At 54.3% G+C, this 21,595-nt stretch overlaps 6 protein-coding genes across 6 annotated transcripts; 3 read left to right on the top strand and 3 right to left on the bottom strand.

Annotated features, from left to right (window-relative positions):
* Positions 1–585: 585 nt before the first annotated feature.
* Positions 586–6,012, top strand: J4E86_003988 (uncharacterized protein; the record flags this gene model as incomplete). Its single annotated transcript, XM_051444536.1, has 3 exons — positions 586–2,806; positions 2,844–3,418; positions 3,457–6,012. The coding sequence occupies 3 exons, from the start codon at positions 586–588 to the stop codon at positions 6,010–6,012; spliced, it is 5,352 nt and encodes a 1,783-aa protein (XP_051304161.1).
* Positions 6,013–6,178: 166 nt separating this feature from the next.
* On the bottom strand, positions 6,179–6,982 carry J4E86_003987 (uncharacterized protein; the record flags this gene model as incomplete). Its single annotated transcript, XM_051444535.1, has 1 exon — positions 6,179–6,982. One exon carries the CDS (start codon positions 6,980–6,982, stop codon positions 6,179–6,181), a length of 804 nt encoding a protein of 267 aa, XP_051304160.1.
* A 360-nt stretch (positions 6,983–7,342) lies between these two features.
* Positions 7,343–8,169, bottom strand: J4E86_003986 (uncharacterized protein; the record flags this gene model as incomplete). The annotated part of the gene is made up of 2 exons (XM_051444534.1): positions 7,343–7,506; positions 7,560–8,169. 2 exons carry the CDS (start codon positions 8,167–8,169, stop codon positions 7,343–7,345), a joined length of 774 nt encoding a protein of 257 aa, XP_051304159.1.
* A 532-nt stretch (positions 8,170–8,701) lies between these two features.
* J4E86_003985 (uncharacterized protein) lies at positions 8,702–11,100 on the top strand (the record flags this gene model as incomplete). The annotated part of the gene is made up of 2 exons (XM_051444533.1): positions 8,702–9,612; positions 9,861–11,100. 2 exons carry the CDS (start codon positions 8,702–8,704, stop codon positions 11,098–11,100), a joined length of 2,151 nt encoding a protein of 716 aa, XP_051304158.1.
* An 892-nt stretch (positions 11,101–11,992) lies between these two features.
* Positions 11,993–15,133, top strand: J4E86_003984 (uncharacterized protein; the record flags this gene model as incomplete). Its single annotated transcript, XM_051444532.1, has 4 exons — positions 11,993–12,532; positions 12,591–12,863; positions 12,926–13,387; positions 13,436–15,133. 4 exons carry the CDS (start codon positions 11,993–11,995, stop codon positions 15,131–15,133), a joined length of 2,973 nt encoding a protein of 990 aa, XP_051304157.1.
* Positions 15,134–16,477: 1,344 nt separating this feature from the next.
* On the bottom strand, positions 16,478–21,395 carry J4E86_003983 (uncharacterized protein; the record flags this gene model as incomplete). The annotated part of the gene is made up of 4 exons (XM_051444531.1): positions 16,478–16,794; positions 16,845–20,664; positions 20,724–21,162; positions 21,319–21,395. The coding sequence occupies 4 exons, from the start codon at positions 21,393–21,395 to the stop codon at positions 16,478–16,480; spliced, it is 4,653 nt and encodes a 1,550-aa protein (XP_051304156.1).
* Positions 21,396–21,595: the final 200 nt, after the last annotated feature.

Below are 21,595 nucleotides of genomic sequence, written 5' to 3'. Positions count from 1 at the left end.
CTCTGGTTATAACTGCAAACCTCTAGAGAGCTAAATTTATGGGCAGTGTGTTTCTAATACACGCTTCACTGATAGGCTAGATTTCACTCCTTTGCCGTTGAAGAACTGCTATATCACAACAAGCATGTGCGACGCCTCATACATGAATGCCTGATCATATAGCCATTATGCTCGTTACCTGGAGAGAAATTCAATAGTGATGTGGATGTTGAAGTGCCCTTGAAGCGAATGAAGAAGAAATTGTCAGTCGCCGTTCTCAGACTTCAAGACTACACACGAGGGTATGACGAACGCAGGCTGCGAGGTACTGATCTAGTCATGACCTGGGCCTCTTCACACGTCCGAGTTCGACGTCAATACTGCACAAACATCAATACTGCACGTTCAACGAATGCTTCACAATCTTTCTCAGGGATATTTTCTGAGTCAGATATAAAATCCCAGACGTAGCCAATGTTCTAAGGCCATTCTTCTGACAATATTTACCCCAAATAGACACCCACTTATCACATCATACAGGCAGGCCTGATTTTACATACTTCCCAGTTCAACCAATCGAGTTGCATACCAACAACATCATATATCATGGCGGTCGCACAACCAGCCATCGCTGTTCATGTCGCTATTGATCGACGCAATCAAAGACTTCCCACTGATGACTATGACACCGATGAGTCGTATCATAGCGAAGTCAGCGATGAAGATACTAGAGACAAAGTAGAAGACGATAGTGACGTGGAAGAGGAGTTTGATAGCAAGGTTGAAGGTACAGGGGACGACGAAGATGAGCACTTGGAAGACAGCGACGTTGACGGCAGTGACTATGAACGGGCTTCAGACGATGAGACATCTGAGAGCGACAGCGAACATGAAGACGGCGGGTTGCCATACGATAAGTCAGCTGGCAATGTTCAGATACCGCCTGTTAGCTACCCTCAAAAGTCTTCCGTGGTTCCAGAAGCACTGAGGCCAGGACCGAATGACCACGATCCCCGGACAATGCCTGCGCAGCAACGCCAAACCTCTAGTCTAAGAGCTCCAGTGTATCCATATACGCCTTCTGAATTGCGACAAGCAGATCGGCGCCAAGATATCTCTGTTCAACACCAGCACTTCCAAGACGTTGCTCCGTCTCCTCCGCAAACTGCGCAAACCTCCCGAACAAGCCTGCCGTCATGGCAGCAGCCCTACCAGCATTCGATGCAAGAGGAGGAAGCGGAAGACGAATATGAAGAATATATGGAAGAAACAGAAGGGGAGGAGGAAGGCACCGACGACTATGACGATCTAGCGCGTGGACCGATTGTTCAAAGACGGTCATACGAGTCAGCAGGACGTCAAATGCAGATGCCTTCTCAGGACCAGGGAATGGAACGACAACGCCAAGAGCAAATCAGAGCTACACTGGCAAAGAAGGCTTCAGACGAGCGAATGGCGCAAGAACAGGAGGCGGCCGAAGCCGCGGCCGAAGCAGCGCATTATCAAGCGCAGCGACAACAGATCCAAGCCCAAAGACAAGAAATCGACAGGAAACGCCAAGAGAATATGCAAGTTGCCATGCAACAAAGACAAGTAGCGCAGCAGCAAGCGCAGGAAGAGGAAGAGGAAGAAGATGAGCTCGCAGCACAGCAAGAAGCTGCAGAAGCGGCGGCCAGCGAGACTGCCCAGCGAAAGTTCGAATATGCACAGCGTCAACAAGCACTTCAGATGCAACGAGCGCAGCAGAAGCATGCGGATGATGAACTCGCCGCCAGGGAAGATGCGGACTGGGCTGATCAGGAAGCCGAAAAGGCCGAGGCACAGCAGCGGGCCTTCCAGCAGCAGCAACAGTGGCAAGAACAACAAAGATCTCAAGAAGATGAAGAGTATCAGGCACAACAACAGGCACAGTGCCAACAGCAACAGTTGCGAGAACAACAAAAAGCCCAAGAAGTTGCAGATAAAGCTGCTCGGAAGCAAGCAGCAGATGAAGCTCGCCAGTATGCAAAGCAAGAGAAAGATGCGAAGAAGGTGGAGGAGAAAGCAGTAAAGGACGAGAAAAAAGCTCAAGAGAAGGAGCGAAAGGATGAAAAGAAAGCGGAAGAGAAAGAGCGAAAGGACGAACAGAAAGAGGCTGATCGAGAGGAACGTGAGACTCGTCGAGTGGAAGATCAGGAGGCCAAACGCGAACGAAAGGCCGAGGATGATGAACGACGGAAAGAACAGCGCGAGATGGACCGTGAAGCCCAGAAGGCTAAGCGGGCGAATGATATAGAGATGAAAAGGACACGGGCAGAGGAAACGCGGGAATGTAAAGCCGAGGATGCCGTTCAGCGACAACAGCAACAGGAAATCGACAGAGAAGCCCGTAAGACTCAAAGAGAACTCGATGCGGCCGAAAAGACTCAACGAGCACAGGAGCAAGCCGAGCTCAGAGCAGAGGAAGCATCCCAACGCATTGAAGAACGCTCCGCGACACAAGAGGCCAGAAAGGCGGAGCGAGAAGCCCAGAGGCAGATGCATTTAGCTGAGAAGCGCAGCACGATGGAGGAAACGGCTGCTGGAGCTACCCATCGTATGGAAGAACATGCCATGGAGCAAGAAGCAAAGCGTGCCGAGCGGGAGATTGAGGTCCAGAGACGCCAGGCCGAACTAGAAGATAAGAAGGCTCGACGAGCCACTGAAGCTGAGGAGAACAGATTGAGAAAGGAGAGTGAAGACGAAGAGCGAGCGCACAAGAAGGGAGCTGATCAGGAAAAGAAGACTCATAAACAAGAGGAGAGGCAGCGTATGCAGGAAGAGGAGGACGAGCGACGGACGGAGGCTGGTAATGCTATGGCGAGACCGCAAGCCGATGGAAACAGGGCAGTTGGAGGGCATGATGAGACCCAAGGACATCATGATCAACAACATGGCAGTCATTCGGACGAAAATCATGGCCACCAACAAGGTAGACACCCAGATACGCAGCATGACGACCCTAGAGGTCCTAATCACGCAAGCGGAAATCATCAAGATCACGCAAGACAACCTGGACAACAGGGTCGACAAGACGGTGGCCATTGGGACGGTAACCATGGCCACCAACAAGGAAGATACCCAGATACGCGACATGGCGATTCTAGAGGTCATGACCATCCGGGTGGAAATCATCAAGATCATGCGAGACAAGGACAACAGGGTCGACAAGACGGTCGCCATTGGGACAGTAACCATGGTCATCAACAGGGAAGATACCCAGATACACCACTTGGCGATTCTAGAGGTCATGGTCACCCAGGCGGAAATCATCCGGATCACGCCGAAGAAGGACATGGTAACGGACTACGTCAAGAAAGACACCCATATATGCAGCGCGGCGATCCTAGAAGTCATAGTCACCAAGGCGAGAATCACATGGATCACGCCAGTCATGGACGTGGTGATGAACTACACCTGGGTATGCACGGCGCACCAGGACCAAGGCAACACGCACAGGCGGGGCGAGAAGCGCAGGAGGCAAATTTGGAGGCTGCACAGAACCCTCATAGCCCCAACGCTCAAGGCAAAGGCATCAACAACGGAAACGGCGCGAATGCGAACGGTGCCAAGCAGAAACCTGTGATGAATCGAGAGTTGGTCTTGCAGGGAAGAAAGGACAGGAAAGAGGCAAAGAGGTTAAATAAGGCTGCGGGGAATGACGCCAATTCTCAAGAAGAGAGCGCAGGTGAACCGATTAGGGAGCACACAGACGACGCGCAGAAAGATGCTGCTAGACAACCTGCGGGTACGGAGGCTGAGATAAAGAAAGCGCGGGAGGACAGGAAGAAAGCGCTGCAAGACAAGAAAGCCGCGAAGAAGGAAGCTAACGCCCAGAAAGAAGCCGCTGCCTCGGGTACCAAGCATGACAATACGACTAAAGATCAGAAGAGCGTAGATGGTCCAGCCAAAGGAAAGCAGAGCGCAGAAGACAGCGCAGAGACTAATCGGAAGATTGCCAACCACACGATTACCAACAAGACGGTCAACAACCAGACAATCACCAATCAGACGATTACCAACCGAACGATTAACAACGAACATGTTACGAACGCCAAGACCGAAAAAGGGCCCTCGAAGAAAGATATCATCGCAAAGAAGAGGACCGAGCGAAAGGCTAAGAAAGAGAAGGACGCTGAACATAAGGACGCTGAACATAAGGACGCTGAACATAAGGACGCTGAACATGAGGACGCTGATCATAATGATACTGAACACAAGGATTCTGAGAACAAGGGTTCTGAACGCAAGGATGCTGAACATGAGGTCGCTGAACTTAAGGAGAGTAAGAACGGTGGAGCGAAGTCAGACAGTACAGACGCAGACTCCAAAGCAGCCAATAAGAAGGAGGCGGATGCAAAGCAGGAAACCGAAGCGAAGGAGGCAGCTTCGAAACTGAAAATAGTGCACAAGGCTGAGAAAGCTGATGAGAAGAGCGAAAAGAAGGGGGGTGAGAAGGTTGGTAAGGAAGTTGTTCCATTTACCATCAAGCATGCCGATAAGTCTGGGGAGCCAAGTACTGCGAAAGCTGAGAAAGATGCTCAGAAAGCGGAAGAGGCCCGGAAGAAGCTCGAAGCTAAACGAGTCGCATCTGAGAAGAAGGCCCAAGACAAGGAGGAGAGGTTGAAACTGAAGTCTCTCATAAGGCCTGAGTCCTCTGATGCCAAGAAAGCCGCCGAAGCAGAGAAGCAAAGACTGAAGCTCGCAGCCAAAGAAGCGGCCAAGGACAAGAAGCCTGAAGCTAAGCAACTCGCAATCGACAACAAGCCACATGAGAAGGAGCAGAAGTTGGATCACAAATCTAGCGCGAGTATATTCCATTCGCATGAAAGCCATACACAGAGCTCTGAACATCGACAAGTTAGCTTGTTCAGATCGAGTGCGAAACATGAGGCCACGGATACCAAAGCGCCCGAAAAGGCGGAGCAACGGAGGCTGAAGACAGCAGCCAAAGAAGCCGCAAAGGGACAGAAGCTGATAATGCAAGCCGAAGCGAAGGAACAGAAGCTCATCACGCAAGCTGCAGCGAAGGAACTGCGCACAGCCTCTAATAAACCTGCAAAAGAACAGACGCTCATAACACTGGCCACCGCCAAACAAGGAGCCGCCGCACGAAGAGACCAAGAAAAGGAAGAGAAACGTCAGAAGAGAATAGAAGCCCGATTGATGACTGAGCAGCCGAAACAAGAGCGGAGTTTGGTCAAGTTTGGAAAGAGAGAGCATGATCAGCCGAAACAAGAGCAAAGTCTGGTCTTATTTGGCAAGAAAGGCCATGATCAGCCGAAGCCAGAGCAAAGTCTAGTCAAATACGAAAAGAAAGAGCAGGATGAAGCCGCCAAGAAACAGCGGAAGGCAAAGGAAGAGGAAGAGAAACGCAAGAAGAAGGAGGACGCCCGCGTCGAAGCAGAGCGTCGGAAAGTAGAGCAGGCGAAGCTTAAAGCAGAAAAAGAGCAGCTTCAAGCCCAGAAGAAAGAGAAAGACAAAGCTGAAAAGGCAGAGAAGGATAGACTAGCAGCAATCCAGAAGGAAGAGAAGAGGAAGCTTAAAGCTGAGGAGGACAAGAAGGCCGAAGCTTTAAAGAAACAGCATAAGCAAAAGGAAGAAGAAGAGAAACGCAAGAAAAAAGAGGATGTTGAGTTCTCCAGAGCTCAACATCTGGCAGACCAAGCGAAAGGTCTAGCCGCAAAGAAACAGAAAGATAAGAAGGAAAAGGATGAGAAGCGCAAGAAGAAGGAAGACGACCACTTCGAGGCAGCTCATCAGAAAGCAGAACAAGAGAGGACTAAAATTGAGCGGCAAAGGAAAGAGAAAGCTGCAAAAGCAGCGAAGGAGGAGGACGACCCGTTCAGGAGAAAACTTGATATACAGCATGGAGAGTGGGAGGCGAAGAGGAACGCTGCGAAGAGTGCTCCGAAACCAGCGGCCGCGTCCAGGCCTACAGGTGCAAGGAATGCTGCTCCAGCTAGGAAGCCTGCTCCTGCTAGAAACGCTGCTCCTGCCAGAAAGCGGAGGTAGATGGGAGGTCGAGGCTGTTCGGTAGATGTTGTAGCGATGATGTATTGGTGGTATGTAAATCCGTCCATGATGTAGCGCGCGTCTTTCTATCCTCCAAACCTGCATGTGTAAAGTACTCCACGCCTAAACCACATCCCTACCAACTCTTACGACTCCCCAACCCTCCCTACTCACACCCCTCCAAACTCTTCTTATACTCCTCCCACAACTCCTCAACCCCCTTCCCACAACACCCCTTCCACAACGCCTCCCCATCATACTTCTTCTCCCTCATCCCCTCATTCAACCTCCTAACAACATCCTCCCCATGCTCCTTCTCCAGCCACTCCAGAAAATACCCCGTCCGCTCATACCCAGCATCCCACTTACAATCCCCATGCCTCTTCCAATGCGGCGGCGCAAACCCCGCCTTCAACCTCACCCAATCCGCGACACCTTCTGTCAACCCCGTCGGCGCACTCCCAAACCCGCTATGCTGCCAGCAATGCACCATTTCATGCACAAGTACACCCAGTATCTCTTCTTTCTGCCGCGATTCAGGCACGTGCGAGATGTAAGACGTGTTTAGGTAGATTTCCTTGTGGTCGTCGTCGAGATCGAGACCGGTTGTGTATGCGACTCCGTCCATTTCGCGGAGGACAAGGGTTACGGAACGCGTGCCTGGTATGCATGTTTTGGGGAGCCCGCTGTAGAGGTGTGTGAGGACTGTCGCGACGGCGTGTTCGAGCGCGTGCGACGCGTGTGTGAGGCGTAGGAAGGCGCGGGTGCCATTTGAGGAGAGGTCGCGGAGTTCGAGGCGGAGGAGAGGTTTTCGCGTTGGGGTTACGGCGTCGGTGACGAGTGGGAGTTGGGTAGTGGGGTCGGCGAGCGTGGTTGCGTTGGTGGTGGTTGTGTTGAAGGGGTGGGTTGGGGGTAATGCGGAGGATTGCGGGGCGGGTGGGGTGGAGGACGTTGGGGTGGTTGATGACATGGTCTGGTATTGCTTTGGTGTCTTCATTGATTATTTCTGTAGAGGATATCGGGTTTTCTTTTATGGAGGAAGAGTTGGAGGGTTGTTGCTGCCTAGATGTGGTGCTATGGTACGCAAGAGCACTGGAGACGCGCACTGGTCCTCGGCGAACGATAAGATACCGAGCCATGGTAACCGCAAGGCCTTATTCTCATCAAACCAAACAGTTCGTCTAGGTTTACTGACCTTCTATCTTTCTTCGAATCTAGTCTATCGTCTAGTCGTAATCATCATGGTCGTAGAGTTCTGCAAGTACGCATGGTGTGCCCGTGCGGACTACAGTCTATCGCTTATCCCCATCATATGGATCCATGCATCTTCTCACGAACTTTTGAACACCTCTGGGAAGATCTTCCGTAGCTCCTGTAGGCTCCTGATCTGGTACTTGCTTGCTGGCTGAGCAGGTGCGGGATCTTTCTCGTCAAGCAGATGCGCCGTCTTCCATCCCCGTCCCTCTGCTGCCTTGCAGTTGATGTAAGAGTCATCTGTATCAATGTATCAGTAAAGTGCAATAATATGAGATGTTCTGAGCACTCACCGACGAAGTAGCACTTCTCGTTCGACTTGATACCCGCCTCTGCCATCGCCTTGTCGTACATCTCTACATGCGGTTTGCAGTAGAACTTGTCCGAGCCATAGTCGCAGAAAGTGATGCCCTCGAACAGATCATCAATCTGCAGAAGCTTGACGACGCGCTTACCATGGGTGATGTACGCATTGGTGAAGAGCCATAAGCGGCACTTGCTTGTGTCGATGTCCTCGATCAGCTTGCGCAGTTCGGGGTTGGGCTTGATGACATCTTCCAGTGGTAACGCGTCATCTACTTTGCTGTTGTACTCTAGTGCATTGACTTTATGGTGTCGAACGAGCCCTTCAATCGCGAGACCATATTCGCGGTAATAGCGGTAGTGGAGTTCATTGGCGTCTTCTTGGGACAAGCTGAGGTGATTCTGGAAGAACTGATCGATCAGCTCAGCCATCATCCGGTGGATATCAAGACTCTTGGAGTAGAGGCAGTTGTCAATGTCGAAAAAGAAGACTGGCTTCTCGTTCTCGTCGACCCGGGCGTTGCTGTTTGCTGTTGAGTCATGTTGAGGTTGCGACCGGTACTCCATGGTCTCTGGCGGTGCTGCTGTGTTGAACGGCATGATCTTGGTTCTTTTGATAACAAACACTCGAAATGATGATTGATCTCGGATATCGAAAAGGTGGGATATGGGTTGTCTAGGTAAGTGGCGCTGGAAGATTCCAAAGGTTGTCTGCTTAGTGTAAGTTTCGAGTTATGACGCACAGGATATAGTGTTGGCGTCATACGTTGTCGCAGTATCACAGACCAAAAGAAAGCCAATCTTCAATGTTTCTCTTGACTAGATGCGATTGCTGCATTCACGGTTGTAGAAGGCGTGATGGGTACATGGAGAAGTCACCATCCCCTTCGGGCCTAGTGCTGGCGCTGGCGCGTGCACCTGCTGAAAACCAAAACGCGCCGTGGCTCCGACATTCATTGCCCACTCGCTGGCGTGTTGCTCTCCATACACTCATTCCCCTTCATCATCTTCTCACCCCGCACAGCTGCGGGTTTCGCCTGTATTTGTATAATCGCCAGTCTTGCGCTCGCTTGTTGGTGTTCAGTACTAAAGTCAGTTCGCGTCTGTTGTGATGGCAGCGCCAATCGCTTCCATGTCGACAGCCGCAGTGCCGTCGCATCTGAACAGTGCCAGCGCAGTGTCTGCAGAGGTGCTTCGCGAGGCCGAGTTCCTCCAGAAGATTTTGCAGATACGCGACCAAGTGCTTGCTAGCCAACACCCGCGTATTCATCTTCCACCCAAAGTAATTGAACAGGTTGCACCGCGTCTTCCGCAGACTGCCTCTAGCAGACCCACCACCAACGGCACACCCAACGGATCTTCATCGCAACTATTTCCTCCGCGTCCAGCATCTTCAGCACGCCCTCCCACGTCTCCTATACCCCCTACACAACGACCCTACTCGGCCAAGTCGTCCTCTTCGAGCATCGATCCCATCTTGCTCACAAAATCCGAACACCTGGTCAAGGCGGAACAGCAGCTCAAGCGGCAGCAGATAGAACGCGCACTGAAGGACCAGTTCGATAAAAAGGGCCGTGGCAACGATGCAGACGAGCGAGAAGCTCTCATCGACGTCGAGCAGTGTTTGATCAAGGCCCACCAACTGGTCCCACCTGTATCTGGCTTACCGTCTGCGACTAACAACAGCGACGACGTTGAGTCATTTGACGAAAACTCGTACTACTCTAGCAAGGCGAACAGTTGGTCCTCAGAGGATGTTGATCGCGCTGACCACACGCATGCTGATGCAGCTCCACTGACATCACAGGCGCAGCCCACAGCTCAGCAAGTGAATGTCCACTCTCGCCCAGCCGAGCCCACTGTGATCGACCTCGACGAAGAGGCTTATGAGCCGGCCGATGACATAGAAATCTATGAGCCTGAGCCTGCACAGCTGCACGAGGAAGGCGAGGAGGAGGAAGACTACTCTCCACCTCCAGCCGAGATTGGTCCAAGCGAACCCTTGAGGGGTCGGCAGCGCAACCGCCATGGCGGCACGAACGGGTATGATACTACAAGATTTCTCTTCTCACTTCTGTTCTCTTCTCGCACATTGAGTCAGCGACCTGCTTCGCGACAGGTTCGTCCATCCAGGTTGTGGCATGACCCTGAGTCTGGTAGCGAGCGTCGCTGTATTATGGGTCACCATCTCTGCTGCCTTGAGATCAGTCATAGCTGTCCTTGCATATCTCTATTCCAATTTCCTGTCTTCCATCTATTTTCCTTCTTGTAATCATGCTAACGTTTCGCAGATCACGCCGTCAAAGTCCGACCGGTCCCGCAGCACCAGTTCACAACCCTCGCAAGCGGAGACGGGAAGAGAAACGCGAGCGCGACGAGAAGAAGCGTCAGCAGCAGGCCAACAAACGCGTTGTCAACTCGCCAGAACCGTACATCAAGGAAGAGCCTCAGTCACCACCTCCTTTCGCGGCTTACCCCGACTCTCAACCTAGTAAGCGTCGTGCGCTACAGCCTCATCCTGATGAGGTAGAGCTTGTTTCTGCGCAAGGCAGCCCCAGAACACAGCCGGTCTACTACCGCGACCCGGAACCTATGGCACGATCTTACCGCGAGTACGATGAGCCCTTGTCCCCGACCGTCATACGCACGCCGCAGCGGAAATCGTTGCGCGACGAACAGGACCTCAGGCGGGTCGCAAGTCTGCAATATGCTCGACGCCCCTACTCGCCAGGTGGCGTCAACGAGATATACGCAGCGCCAGAGCCTCGACAGATTCGCGCAGCATCGCATGCATTTGTCGAACGCGCCGAGGCGCCCGTTTTCCGCGAAGCCTCAGCCCGCCCATCAGCCGCACCCAGATACGTACGCGAACGTTCGCGATCACCTATACATGAATACATGCCCTCTCAGCCGCTCATGGCTCCGCCGCCACGCAGAATTGTGGTGGATCAGTATGGACAAAAGTACTATGCGGCACCAATGGATGCGCGAGAGTCGATGGCACCACCTAGCAGGCGAGTGGAAGTTGAGCCATACTACGAGCGGGCTGTAACGCGGGAGCCCACGATGCGTGCACCGGCACGACCAGAAATGTACGAAGAAGAAGCTGTTCAGAGAATGCCCCCGCCTCCTCGACGTTATGTTGAGGCCTCGGAGCCTGAAATGATTGAGAGCCCGTACAGGCAGAGAGAACCCTCTCGCCGTCCTGTAGAGGTGGAATACCGCGCTGCGCCACAGTACGAGGAGATGGGTCCGCCACGAGAGTATGCTTCAGCGCGATCGTACAGTATGCGGCCAGAAGTTATTCGTCGAGAAGTGCCGGAAGGCTACGTCCGACACGAGAGCATCCAGCCGTCGGCTGTTCGCGCCTCACAGCCTCGATTCCGTGAGGTCAGTGTGATGCAGGAGCCTTTTGATGAGCGTCGCTATGTTGGCGCACCTCAGAGCAGGCGATATGTTGAAGAAGGACCTATGGAGGTCGCTTCGGAGCCGTTTGTGGGCGAGCCGCGTCGCACGTACATGCGCTATTAGCATGGTGGAAGTGTAGCTGTAGGATAGTTTGGTTAGTGTTTGAGACGAAGAGAGTGTTAGTCTTGTAGAGAGTTGTAATAGTCTGTAGCATTGACTAGGCACTGTTGACCCAGTGTATTCACTTCATGCAATTCGATAGTATCAGACGCGACAAAAAATATGCAGTTCAGTGACTCGATGCAGCAGTGTCTCAGTGCCGCATCCGCGCAGGACGCTTCTCGGCTGCGGTGCCGACTAGAGGGTGAGATTTGCCTGATTGAGCCTGGCGAGCGGGCAGCCGTCATCGCACTGCAGGGGAGACGTAACCACGCTCTGGGCTCTGATACCAAGAGATGTGCAGAGGCAAGCTCTCGAGGTAGTTTTTGGGCGATTTCGTCACACGGACTGTTTCTCCCGCAACCGAGCCTGTTTGATGCGTGTGGGGAGGGTTGCGTAGAGGGCGATGAGCGACGACGGGGAGGTGTATTCTAGATCTCTATTCTTACTCGGACATGGCATGATGGTGTAATGCTTGAGCCAGCCTTGTCGAAGCGTCAGCTATGCTCGTTTAGCGATAGGCCCGTGGGCGCTTGCGACCACCACACGACGCAGCACACTCGCAGCATACAGCGCAGCACACATTGCCTGAGGCGACAGCGCACGACACACGACCAGAAGCAAAAAGCAGCGCGGGTGCAGATTCGAGGGACCAATCTCGCGGGCGTGTGGTGAGTGCGACGGGGTGAATGGCTTCTTTTTGTATGACCCACTAAGGCGCCCCTCGGCCAATCAGCGGCGCGCACCGCCTCGCTCGACAGCTGCTTCCCTCTCCGGTCTTCCCAGGTTCCTCGTCCACCTTCTCTCCTCCCACCACCTCCCGCCCGCCAACACCTAGGGCGTCTCCTCACCCACCATGCACAAACTATCCAACTTCCCGGCACAGGCCCGCCACGGCTGGGAGAAAATGGCCCCGTCGACGGCCTTCTCCTTCTCGCGGTCCAACCACGAAATGCCCGTCTCCGCCCCGATCAAGCGTCCCTCGACGGCCACGTCCGCCCCGCCCGTCATCGCGCCCGGCACCCAGGTCAACGTCTCCTTCAACGTGCCCTTTTCCTCCAACCTCGCCGGGCCCGACCCGGACGACATCATGTGGGCGAGCCCGGGGGCAAAGGCGCGCTGGACCCATCCGGAAGGCACGGCAGACCAGACGCCCACGCACAAGCTGCCCGTTCACGCCCAGAACGTTGACAACCTGCGGAACCTGTGCAGAGAAGTGAGCGAGCAGACCGACGGACGCGTCTCGGCCAACGTGACGTCGGCCGAGTCCAAGCCGCTGCCCGGCCTGCAGCGGGGCCCGCTGCGGGCGCTCGTCACCAACGTGTGCCTGTCGGGCGAGCTCGAGATCGTCAACTCGATGCGCTGCCGCATCCTCAACTCGACGCCCATCTCTCTGGTAGGCTGCTGATGCTGCGCACTCCGCCTCTAGCCCACATGCTGACGTCTTGGCACAGCGATCGTCTTTTGTCGATATTGACTCGCAGCTCATCATCGACCCGCCCACACAGAACGTCAGAGGCGCCGTGCTCAACCAGCTCGACCTCATCTCCAAGGCCACCAAGGCCGACATCTTCCTGCTCATGCCCAAGCAGCCCGACATCGAGACGGCCAGCTTCCATGGCAACATCGACACGGGCATGGACCCGCGCCTGCGCTGTGCCATCTACGGCGACCTCGAGACCATGGAGCACGCGAAGACGCGTGTGCTGATTATGATCGACCAGATCGTGAGTTCTCAGAGCCCCACAGATGCCCGCTAGCGCACCATGCTAATTCGATGCCGTCACAGCTCAAGCGAACCGTCGATACCATGAAGCTCGAGCTCACCATGCACACCCTGATATGCGGACGCGGGCGCAAGAACATCAAGATGATCGAGTCTGCCACGGGCACCGCCATCTACTTCCCCCCGCCCTTCCCTCGCCTGTTCGGATACACGCCGCCCGGTGCTCAGCGAAGGCCTGATGACCTAGTATACATTACGGGTGAGAACTCGGAGAATATACTGCGCGCCAAGCAGCGTCTGCACGATCTAGTCATGTCCACCAAGGTCTTTGTGAAGCCTGTCATGGTCACTGATACCAAGCTCGATGCCATCTTGCTCGAGCGTCTGGACAAGGTGCGCAAGATCATCGAGAACAACGGCTCGTACATCCTATTGCCCCCTCTTGGCGTTCAGCGTGGTGTTGTGCGTGTTCAGGGCACTGACGTCTTGCATGTCGAGCGAACTGTGCGCGAACTGATGCAGCTTGTAAGTTCGACATGTTCTTCATCTTGGATCTATACTAACAAGCCTTAGGCCGGCCAATTCTACAGTGCCTCGTGGTTCATTACCCACCCCGACCCCACACAGCGCCCACCCACACCCGCCGACGTTCGCGCCATGCTCTCTGATATCTGCATCAACTCTGGCGCCGAAGTCAGCTTCGAAAAGCTCAACTTCCACATCTATGGATCCGACGATGCTGTCAGAGCCGCACTAATGGTCATCAGCAACATCCCATTCGTGAAGAAGTCGCAGTACAACATGAGCGTCAAAATTGAGCTTGCCAATGAGCACAAAGAGTTCGTCAGTGGTAAGAAGAACGGCAAGATCAACAAGATCATGAGCCACAGCAGTGTGCAAATCGTCTTCGATGGCTTCAACGAGTACAACTTCTACATCGTAGTCCGTGGTGCCCAGTACGAGGCTACAAAGAACGGTCTAGACCTTGTCGAACAGGAGATGCCTGCTTCCATTTCCTTCCATGTCCCTGATCAGTACCACAAGCGCATTATCGGCATCGGTGGTCAGCACATTCAGCGCATCATGAAGAAGTATTCTGTCTTCGTCAAGTTCTCCAACGCCATGGACCGTGGCGGCTTTGGTAAGGAGGAAGATGACATCAAGGTCGACAACGTCATCTGTCGCACCCCTGCGCGTAATGCTCAGAACCTCGACTTGGTCAAGCAAGAGATCATGGACATGGTTGAGAAGGCCGACGCCGAATTTGTCTCTGAGACCATCAACATCAACCGTCTGTACCATCGGGAGCTTATTGCTCGTCTAGACAAGATCGATGAGTTGGAGAAGAAGTTCAACTGCAAGATTACATTCCCTAGCACTGAGGAAGCCAGCGACATTGTTACAGTGTCTGGACCTGAGTATCAGGTACCTTTTGCAGTTGACGAGTTCTTGGGTATGGTTCCAGAATCCCATGATCTCGCCTTCCCATCTACCACGGAACTCAGCGAGCACATCCGCTCAGCCGAGTTCAAGGCTGAAATACTTGACAAGCTCAAGACTCAGCACGAGGTCGATGCCCAGCTTCAGCAAGCGCAGACCGAAACTGTCGACGGCAAAGAAGAGACGATTGAAGCATTCCACATTGTCTTCACCAGAAACAATGCTGGCGGACTCAAGGATGCCATCGATTTCTTACTTAACCACCTAGTCATGCATGGCCTTGACACTAACACTGTTCGTGGAGCTCTTCCACGTCCCAAGTCGGACTCTTTCGAAGACTCTCTGCCATTCTTCGAGTCCAAGCTGCTTCAGCGCGCAGAGCCAGCTGTCGACAGTACCGACTCACCTACACGCTCTCACTTTGGTGATGATGAGCCTCGTGGTATGCTCGACCGCCTCCGCAAGCCAGGCAGCATGTCGTCCTTCACGTCCATTTTCAACGGACGCAAAAACACCAACTCACCTGGATCCCTTTTCAAGCACGCTTCGAGCAATGCTTCCAAGGCATCCCTCGCCAGTCTGGAATCCACCGGTAGCTACCGCAACCCGTGGAACGACAGCGGCATCAACCTTGCGGACGACGAGCACCACAACAACGGCTGGCCCATGCCAGCACCTCGTTTCGAGTCCAAGTTTCCTTTTGGTTCCTCTTCGGCGGCGCCTGGGGACGTGACCCCTAGGTACGACCCGCGGGGCTCCGTGGACAGCGGGCGCCCCAGTACTTCTCATTCTGCATCTGGATACCCGGCCCCTATTGGGCCTCCTCGTTAAGTGATACACCAATCTCGAACCATTTATTTGATACCACTACTGTAACCGGCCTTTAACGACGAATACCCCGCTACGCGTTCATTGTCTCTTGTACGTGTGCGACGACAAAAGAATTATACCCCCTCCTACTCTACGGCGAAATATCCCACGTCAAAAGCCTAGCCTGGCTGGTTGTTGTTGTTGCTGTTTGCGTTTTCTGTATTGCGTTTGTCTTTTTGCTTGTTTACGGGCGTTTCCTCCCTTTTGCTTTGCTTTTGCTGAATGATTCCCCGAATTACGGCGCAAAAAGAATATATACCAATTTGCTGCTTTTGTGGATTTGTTGCGCTTTTGTGCGTTCGTTCATTGTGCGCTCACTACCGCTGTGAGATGAGAAGGAGGAAGGGATATACGATGGGACGATGATACCCCCTGCCGGCACTGCCTGCCAGCCGGCCGTCGTGAGACGGACATACTGGTGGGCTAACGATATGGTGTATGGGTAGAACATTTGGGTCTTTTGGTATAAAACACAGGGGGTTGACGTGTGCTGGCTCAATGTATCGAGCGGATTTTCTCCTATCTACTCTCTCTTTTCTCTCCACTCTCCGTGTTGAAGAACATGGGCATGCTGGAGATGTGAGGATAAATGATAGATGAACGGAAGGCACATTTACACCCCATGGTATTCGCCTCGTTTCGTGCAATGTGATGCTTATGTTCGGCTGGAGGTGAGCGTGCTCCACGTCTGCAACATCAGCATTCTCCCAACAGCGCATGCGCATGAATGTTAGAAAGACTCTTCACGCATTTTTCGCCGGAAGGACAGATAGTAAAGTCCATGAGATTTGGTGGAATGTGAAGAAATAGGCATAACGAGTTTCAGAGGTAGGCCGATGAGACATCCAAGGAAGCCAGGATACAATCCCGCTACTTCTCATATTGTAGCGATGTAGTGGCTGAGAGAGACTCATGGGGTCGTATTTCCAACCGCATGATCACTTTTGTTACAAAATCATGGTGTGGCAATGGCTGTCGATTATTTAGCAGTCTCATGAACTCCATGACAACTCTCCGCTATTTGAGGACGAAACAGGCACAATACATAATTAGACAATCTTGAATGTTATTCTTAGTCACTTGGACCGATTTGAAAGTTCATCTAAGGTACAAAGCCTTCTGTAGTGACACTGTCAACTATCCTCATCTTCGTCCGTCACTGAATAGTGTTTCCTCCTCCATCATGCGTCGAGCTATAGATAGCATCGTGTGATACAGTACAGTCCAAACAAACATATAAAGCAGTACAAGTCCGCATCACCCGACGCACTAGTCGTCGAGCTTCTTCAGAGAATCAAATCTATTCTACCGCTTGGTCTTCTTCTTGGCGGCGACGACCTTGAAGTTGCTTGAGTCGAGAGGTTGCTGCGCCTGTTGTTGCTGGATAGTGCTGGCGCCGCCCTTCTTGGCGACTTCAGACCAGCCACTACCTGCGGCCTTGTTCTCGGCAGGGGAAGCAGTGTTGCGTTCGTCAATGATGCCCTTGTCGGCGAGCTTGCGGCGGCGGAGGAACTCTTCAGCGAAGTGGCGCGAGTCGAGTGTGTTGGAGGCGGAGTGTACAGATTCTGTGATCAGCTCGGCGTCGGCTGGGAAACTGAGGAGAGAGGAGACAAAGTCTTCGGCTATTGAGAGTTAGTCTGTTGTGCGAAGAATTGTTAAAGCGGATTCTTACCATTGATACCCTTGTTAAGGTCATGACGGAGCTCGTTGACAGCCCACTTTCGGAACTCCTCTTCAGCGTTGAGCTTTCCAGATTGTCCTCCCATCGTGGCACTACGCGTAACAGCGGGCTTCTTGGCAAGCGAGGGTACAATGGTTGAGCTAGCGGAGCGAACGGCGGCAGGCACAGGAGTGGTAGTGCCTCCTGGTGTCTTGACCTTACCACTTGCACCAACAGTGGTCCATGCAGTGCTGCCAGCAGGCATAGCAGCAGCCAGCACAGGGGTGCTCTTGCTTGCCAAATCAGCATATCGCTTACCACCCGATGGAGCTGGAGCGGCGGCACCAAAGGCGTTCGCAGCTGCAACAGCCTGTGCAGTAGCTCGTTGCTTTCGAGCTTCCTCTTCCTTCTGGATCTGCTGTAGGGTCTTCTTGGAACTAGCTGTGGGCTGTGCGGCGACCTTGGTGGCAGCAGGCTTTGTCCAAACAGATGCATTGGTCGCACTGGGCGTTACAGGTGACGCACCACTCGCCCAGGTCGAGCTTGAAGGCAGGCCAGGTTGGACTGCGGGTGACTGGTTCTGAGCTTGCATCTCCTTCTCAAAGGCCTCGCGGCGAGCTGCTGCTGCGGCAGCCTCGCGCTCTGCAGCCTTCTTGGCTTCCATCTCTTGGATCTCCCTCAATGAGGGTCCACGAGATGCGTCAACAGGTTCCTTCGCCCAAGGCGCAATGGATACACTGGGAGTGTCGGCAGCGGGAGTTGCCGCACCAGAACGGGACTCGGTGTTGAGGTTTTCAGCAACGATGGGCTTCCTCTGAGCAGCTGGGGCGGGCAGTGGAGACTGCGATGGCGGAGGCGGGAACGGGAAGATGGCGGGCTCGACTTTATTCCATGCGGCTGCCGGTTGAGGGGAATGCTTCGCGGAAGCAGCTTTCTGAACCTGTTCAGTAAGTGACAGGGTCTCTTGACCAGCAGCATGTCCCTCGTTGTGATGCTCGGCTTGATGATCTTGTGCTTCGCGTTCCTCGGGAGAGGCAGGCTCGGATTGTTCTTGCGATTGCTGAGCAGACGAATTTGAAGGCTTTCCAATAACACCTTCTGGTGGAGGAGCTGCCTTGGATGATTGTTCCATGTCCGTTTGGACTCGCAAGTCGTTGAATTCCGCGAAGCGGTCGGCAAAGTTGCGGGCATTTTGCATGTCTTCAGGGCCACCGGGGCGAATCGCGGCGTCATGCTCAGCCTGCTCACGCTTGAGTCGAGCACGGTCGCCAATCACAGAAGCCATATATTGTGCGTGCGCATCAGAATCTTGCTGCTGACCGAAGGCAAATGGAGGCTGGTTGTTGCGTCCGAGGTTGAGACGGTCCATCATGCCGGGCATGTCTTGCTCTCTCCTGTTGTTCATCATGTCCATACCGGGGCCGATAGGACCCAGACCGGGGACAGGACCGGGACCAGATCTGAAAGTGTTGTCCATAAGCCCTGGAACAGACGCTCCTACCGTGGTGCCATGGGTAGGCGATGGCTGATATCCACCTGGAGATGTGATACTACCAAAGCTTGGTTGGCTATGTAGGCTCTGCGCGCTGGAGTGGTGGTTGAGTTGATTGGGCAAGACTCCTCCCATCTGAACCTGACGGGCAAGCGCTTGTTGCTGCTGAGCCAGGTGCTCTTTTTGGCGAGCCATGAGATACTGCTCCTCTTGCTTTCTGCGCTCGAGGGCATTCTGTTGTTCGGCAGTAAGGGTGGTCCCAAAGCTTGGGAAACTATTCGCGAAAGGAGGCTGGGCGCCTGGAGCGGTAGCAGTACTAGGGCCAGCACCTGCCCAAGAATTGCCGGGCTGAGACGTTGCAGGGCCATGCGGAATACCGATCTGAGGGACCAGGAAGGGCTCGCGGGAGTTACCGATTCGCCGAATAAGCTGGGCCAGGGGCTCGTAATCGGGCTCTTCAGCCTTCTTCACCAGCAGCTCAGGCGAGAAGAAGCCGGCCTTGTACCAGTCGTGCATCTCTAGGCCGGAGAACGGTCCTTGAACGTTGCCGGAAGGGTCGCGATAGATCCACCTCATCCTGTCAGGCATAACCATCATCCGCTGCTGAGGCACAGGTGGTTGACTAGAAGCTGGGCTTCCAACGCCTGGGGTCGATGGCTGTGCAGTCCTAGTCGGGTTAAGAGCGGCCATAGAGAGTGAAGTGGTAGCCATATTCGGAGGCTGTCCGGACGAGCTATGGTCGTCATGGTGGGCATTGGAGAAATCTTCAAACAAATTGCGGTTTGCGCGGAACGGGCTTTCAGTGTCACGCGCTGGTGCCTGTCCACCAAACGCATTTCTGCCAAAGGTACCTGTCATGCTATGTTGGCGGTCACCATGCGAGGAGTTGTCGTCAGCGTGCGCTCTGTTCGGGTCATTGGATCGCATCTGTTCTTGCATCGAGGGCGGGAACAGAGAGCCAAGTCTACTAGAACGGCCTACTGTGGCATGACCGAACAGCGAGCTGCTTCCCAGACCAGCCAGAGAGGGCGACTGAGCCTCGCCAACATTTCCGAAAGCGCTGTCAAAGCCACCCAGGCCACCACGTTCGCGAGTCGGAGTGCCCATAGTGTGGTGTCCAGTAGGCCAGGCTGCAGACCCTCCGAGACCAGGCAGGCCACCAAGCCCAGGCAGAGTTGGGAATCCTCGAGCGGGGCCAACGCTGGAGGTTTGGCTGCGATCACTAGCTGCAGTTTCGAATGGTGCGGACACTTTGCCCAGACCTCCGAGCCCACCAAACGCGTTGTGAATGCTCGAGTGAACAGACTGGTCGATATGGAAGCTACTCATACCAGGGAAGTGTGCATTCTGGTCGCCGGAATCGTCCGAGTCGTCATTATGCTGATCTCGTGCGTGGTGCGGGCTCTGGTATGGATTCGTGTCCGTCGGGCTCATTGGCTCGTTGCCTCGATGGGGTGATTGATCCGTAAAGTTATTCCTGTTGTACATGTCGCGAAGACCAGTGTCGGCGGTCGTCATCCCAAATGCGGATAATCCAGAATCGTCGCGGTGGTCGGGGCGGTGGGGCGTTGCGAAATTGCCGAAGCCTTGTGGCCGGGGCGGGCTAACGTCTTCGCCGCGCAACGCAGCACTGCCAGTTGGGTGGTCGTCTTCGGGGAATGGATCTGTGTCGTTACTCATTGGCCTGTTGGTGCGAGATTCCATCCACGAACCGCCTGCCTTTGAGGACTCTGCCTCGCTTAGCCTGCCCAAGTTGCTCATGGAAGCTTTCTCTTTCGGCCCGTTCCCGAAGTCCTCGATGCTCGGCTTGCCCATCAATCCCTTAAACCGACTCTCACCACGCAGACTCCCGTAGCCGGGCTTTTTCTCAGACTGCGGCGCTGCAAAGCTTCCAAAAGCGCCAAAGCCACCACCAGGAGTCGCAGACCAGGGCGAGGTACCACCACCTGGGCTGAAGGGCGCGGTAGTTGTGCGCTTTGCAGAGCCAAATGCACCAGCGCTGTCGGCCCCGCCTTTTTCTTTTTCACGCTCCTCACCGGGGCGACCTTCTACAGGCTCCTTATAGTCTGTCCGACGGCGTACCAGGGCGGGCGGCGGTGTGACGGCACTGCCTTCTTCGCGCGCGAATCGTGAGGTGGCGGGCGACGAGGGGAACGGATACGCGTCGCTGGTATCGCGGCGGCGGGTGCCTGGGCGCGCGCTCGTGGGCGAGGAGATTCCGTAGGGAGTGCCTGGGCCTTGCGACACAGACGTCTTCCGGAGCGAAAGGCCTTCCTTGGGAGTACCGTCTTTGTTCTGCGTGGGTGGTTTGAGCGGCGAGTTGACAGACGAATGGAAGATCTAAGCGAAGAAGCGCGCGTTAGTACATGCTAGGAAGGTGCGATGGGGTGAGTGCCTACTTCTCTCTCATCGTCGGTCATGTCAGTCAGGCTGAGTGGCAATACGCTACCATCTCTGTCCCAGCACTGGTCGACCCCGCTCGGCGCCTCCCTCTCCCGACCGTGGTCGTCTTTGCGGCCCCAGGAAGCACTCGAAGCACCGTTCGTAGCATGAGGCTCCCATCCACCCATGTACAAACTAGACAGTCCGTCGTTGAGGTCGCTCGACGCTTGCTGTATCCGGAACAGCTGTGTCAATTGATCCCGCGAGTAGCGACCCTCGAACGAGCTGCCATTGCGGCCAGGCTGTGCGTGGGGCGGGACATATACGCCGGCGCTGGTTGACGAGTTCTGTGGCGCGGCAGGGTCTCGTGAGGATGAGTGGTTCGTTGAGCCGGAGAGGCTTGTCGCGTGTGAAGGTCGGCGGAATGTTTGCGTGGCACCGTTGGTACGTCGAGCCCTGGTATCCGGGATTAGTGAGGGAGCCATGGTGGTAACGAGGGATGTAATAAATAAGGAAAAAATTAATCTGTGTCGTGCCTATCGATTTGACGTAACAAATGTGCTGATGTAGCGCGGAGTGGTGTTCACATGGGGTGCAGTAGGGCGGACTTACCAGTCAGCGCCGGAGTCGGGACGCGCTGGATTCGCACTGTTTCCTGCAGCTGCCGAAGCAAAAGAAGTAGGCGCCATTGTGTGGTGGTGTCGTAGTGGGTGCGGAAGCGGCTATGAGACGAAAGCGTGGTGTCGAGGCCAAAAGATTTAGTGTGGGGATTGTGGCAGGCGAGTGGTGGAGGCAGGTGCAGTCGAGATGATGTCAGGCTTGCAGCGGTTTGGTGCTAGGAGCGTCGGGAGTATTGGCACAGTTCGTCGTGGCGTAGTTCGGGTGGGAG

This window comes from Alternaria arbusti, assembly GCF_024043155.1.
Source record: "Alternaria arbusti strain BMP 1465 chromosome Unknown scaffold_4, whole genome shotgun sequence".
In the NCBI taxonomy this organism is placed as follows: Eukaryota; Fungi; Ascomycota; class Dothideomycetes; order Pleosporales; family Pleosporaceae; genus Alternaria; species Alternaria arbusti.
The sequence above is the reverse complement of the archived record's forward strand: the minus strand, read 5'-3'. Positions and strand labels throughout refer to the sequence as shown.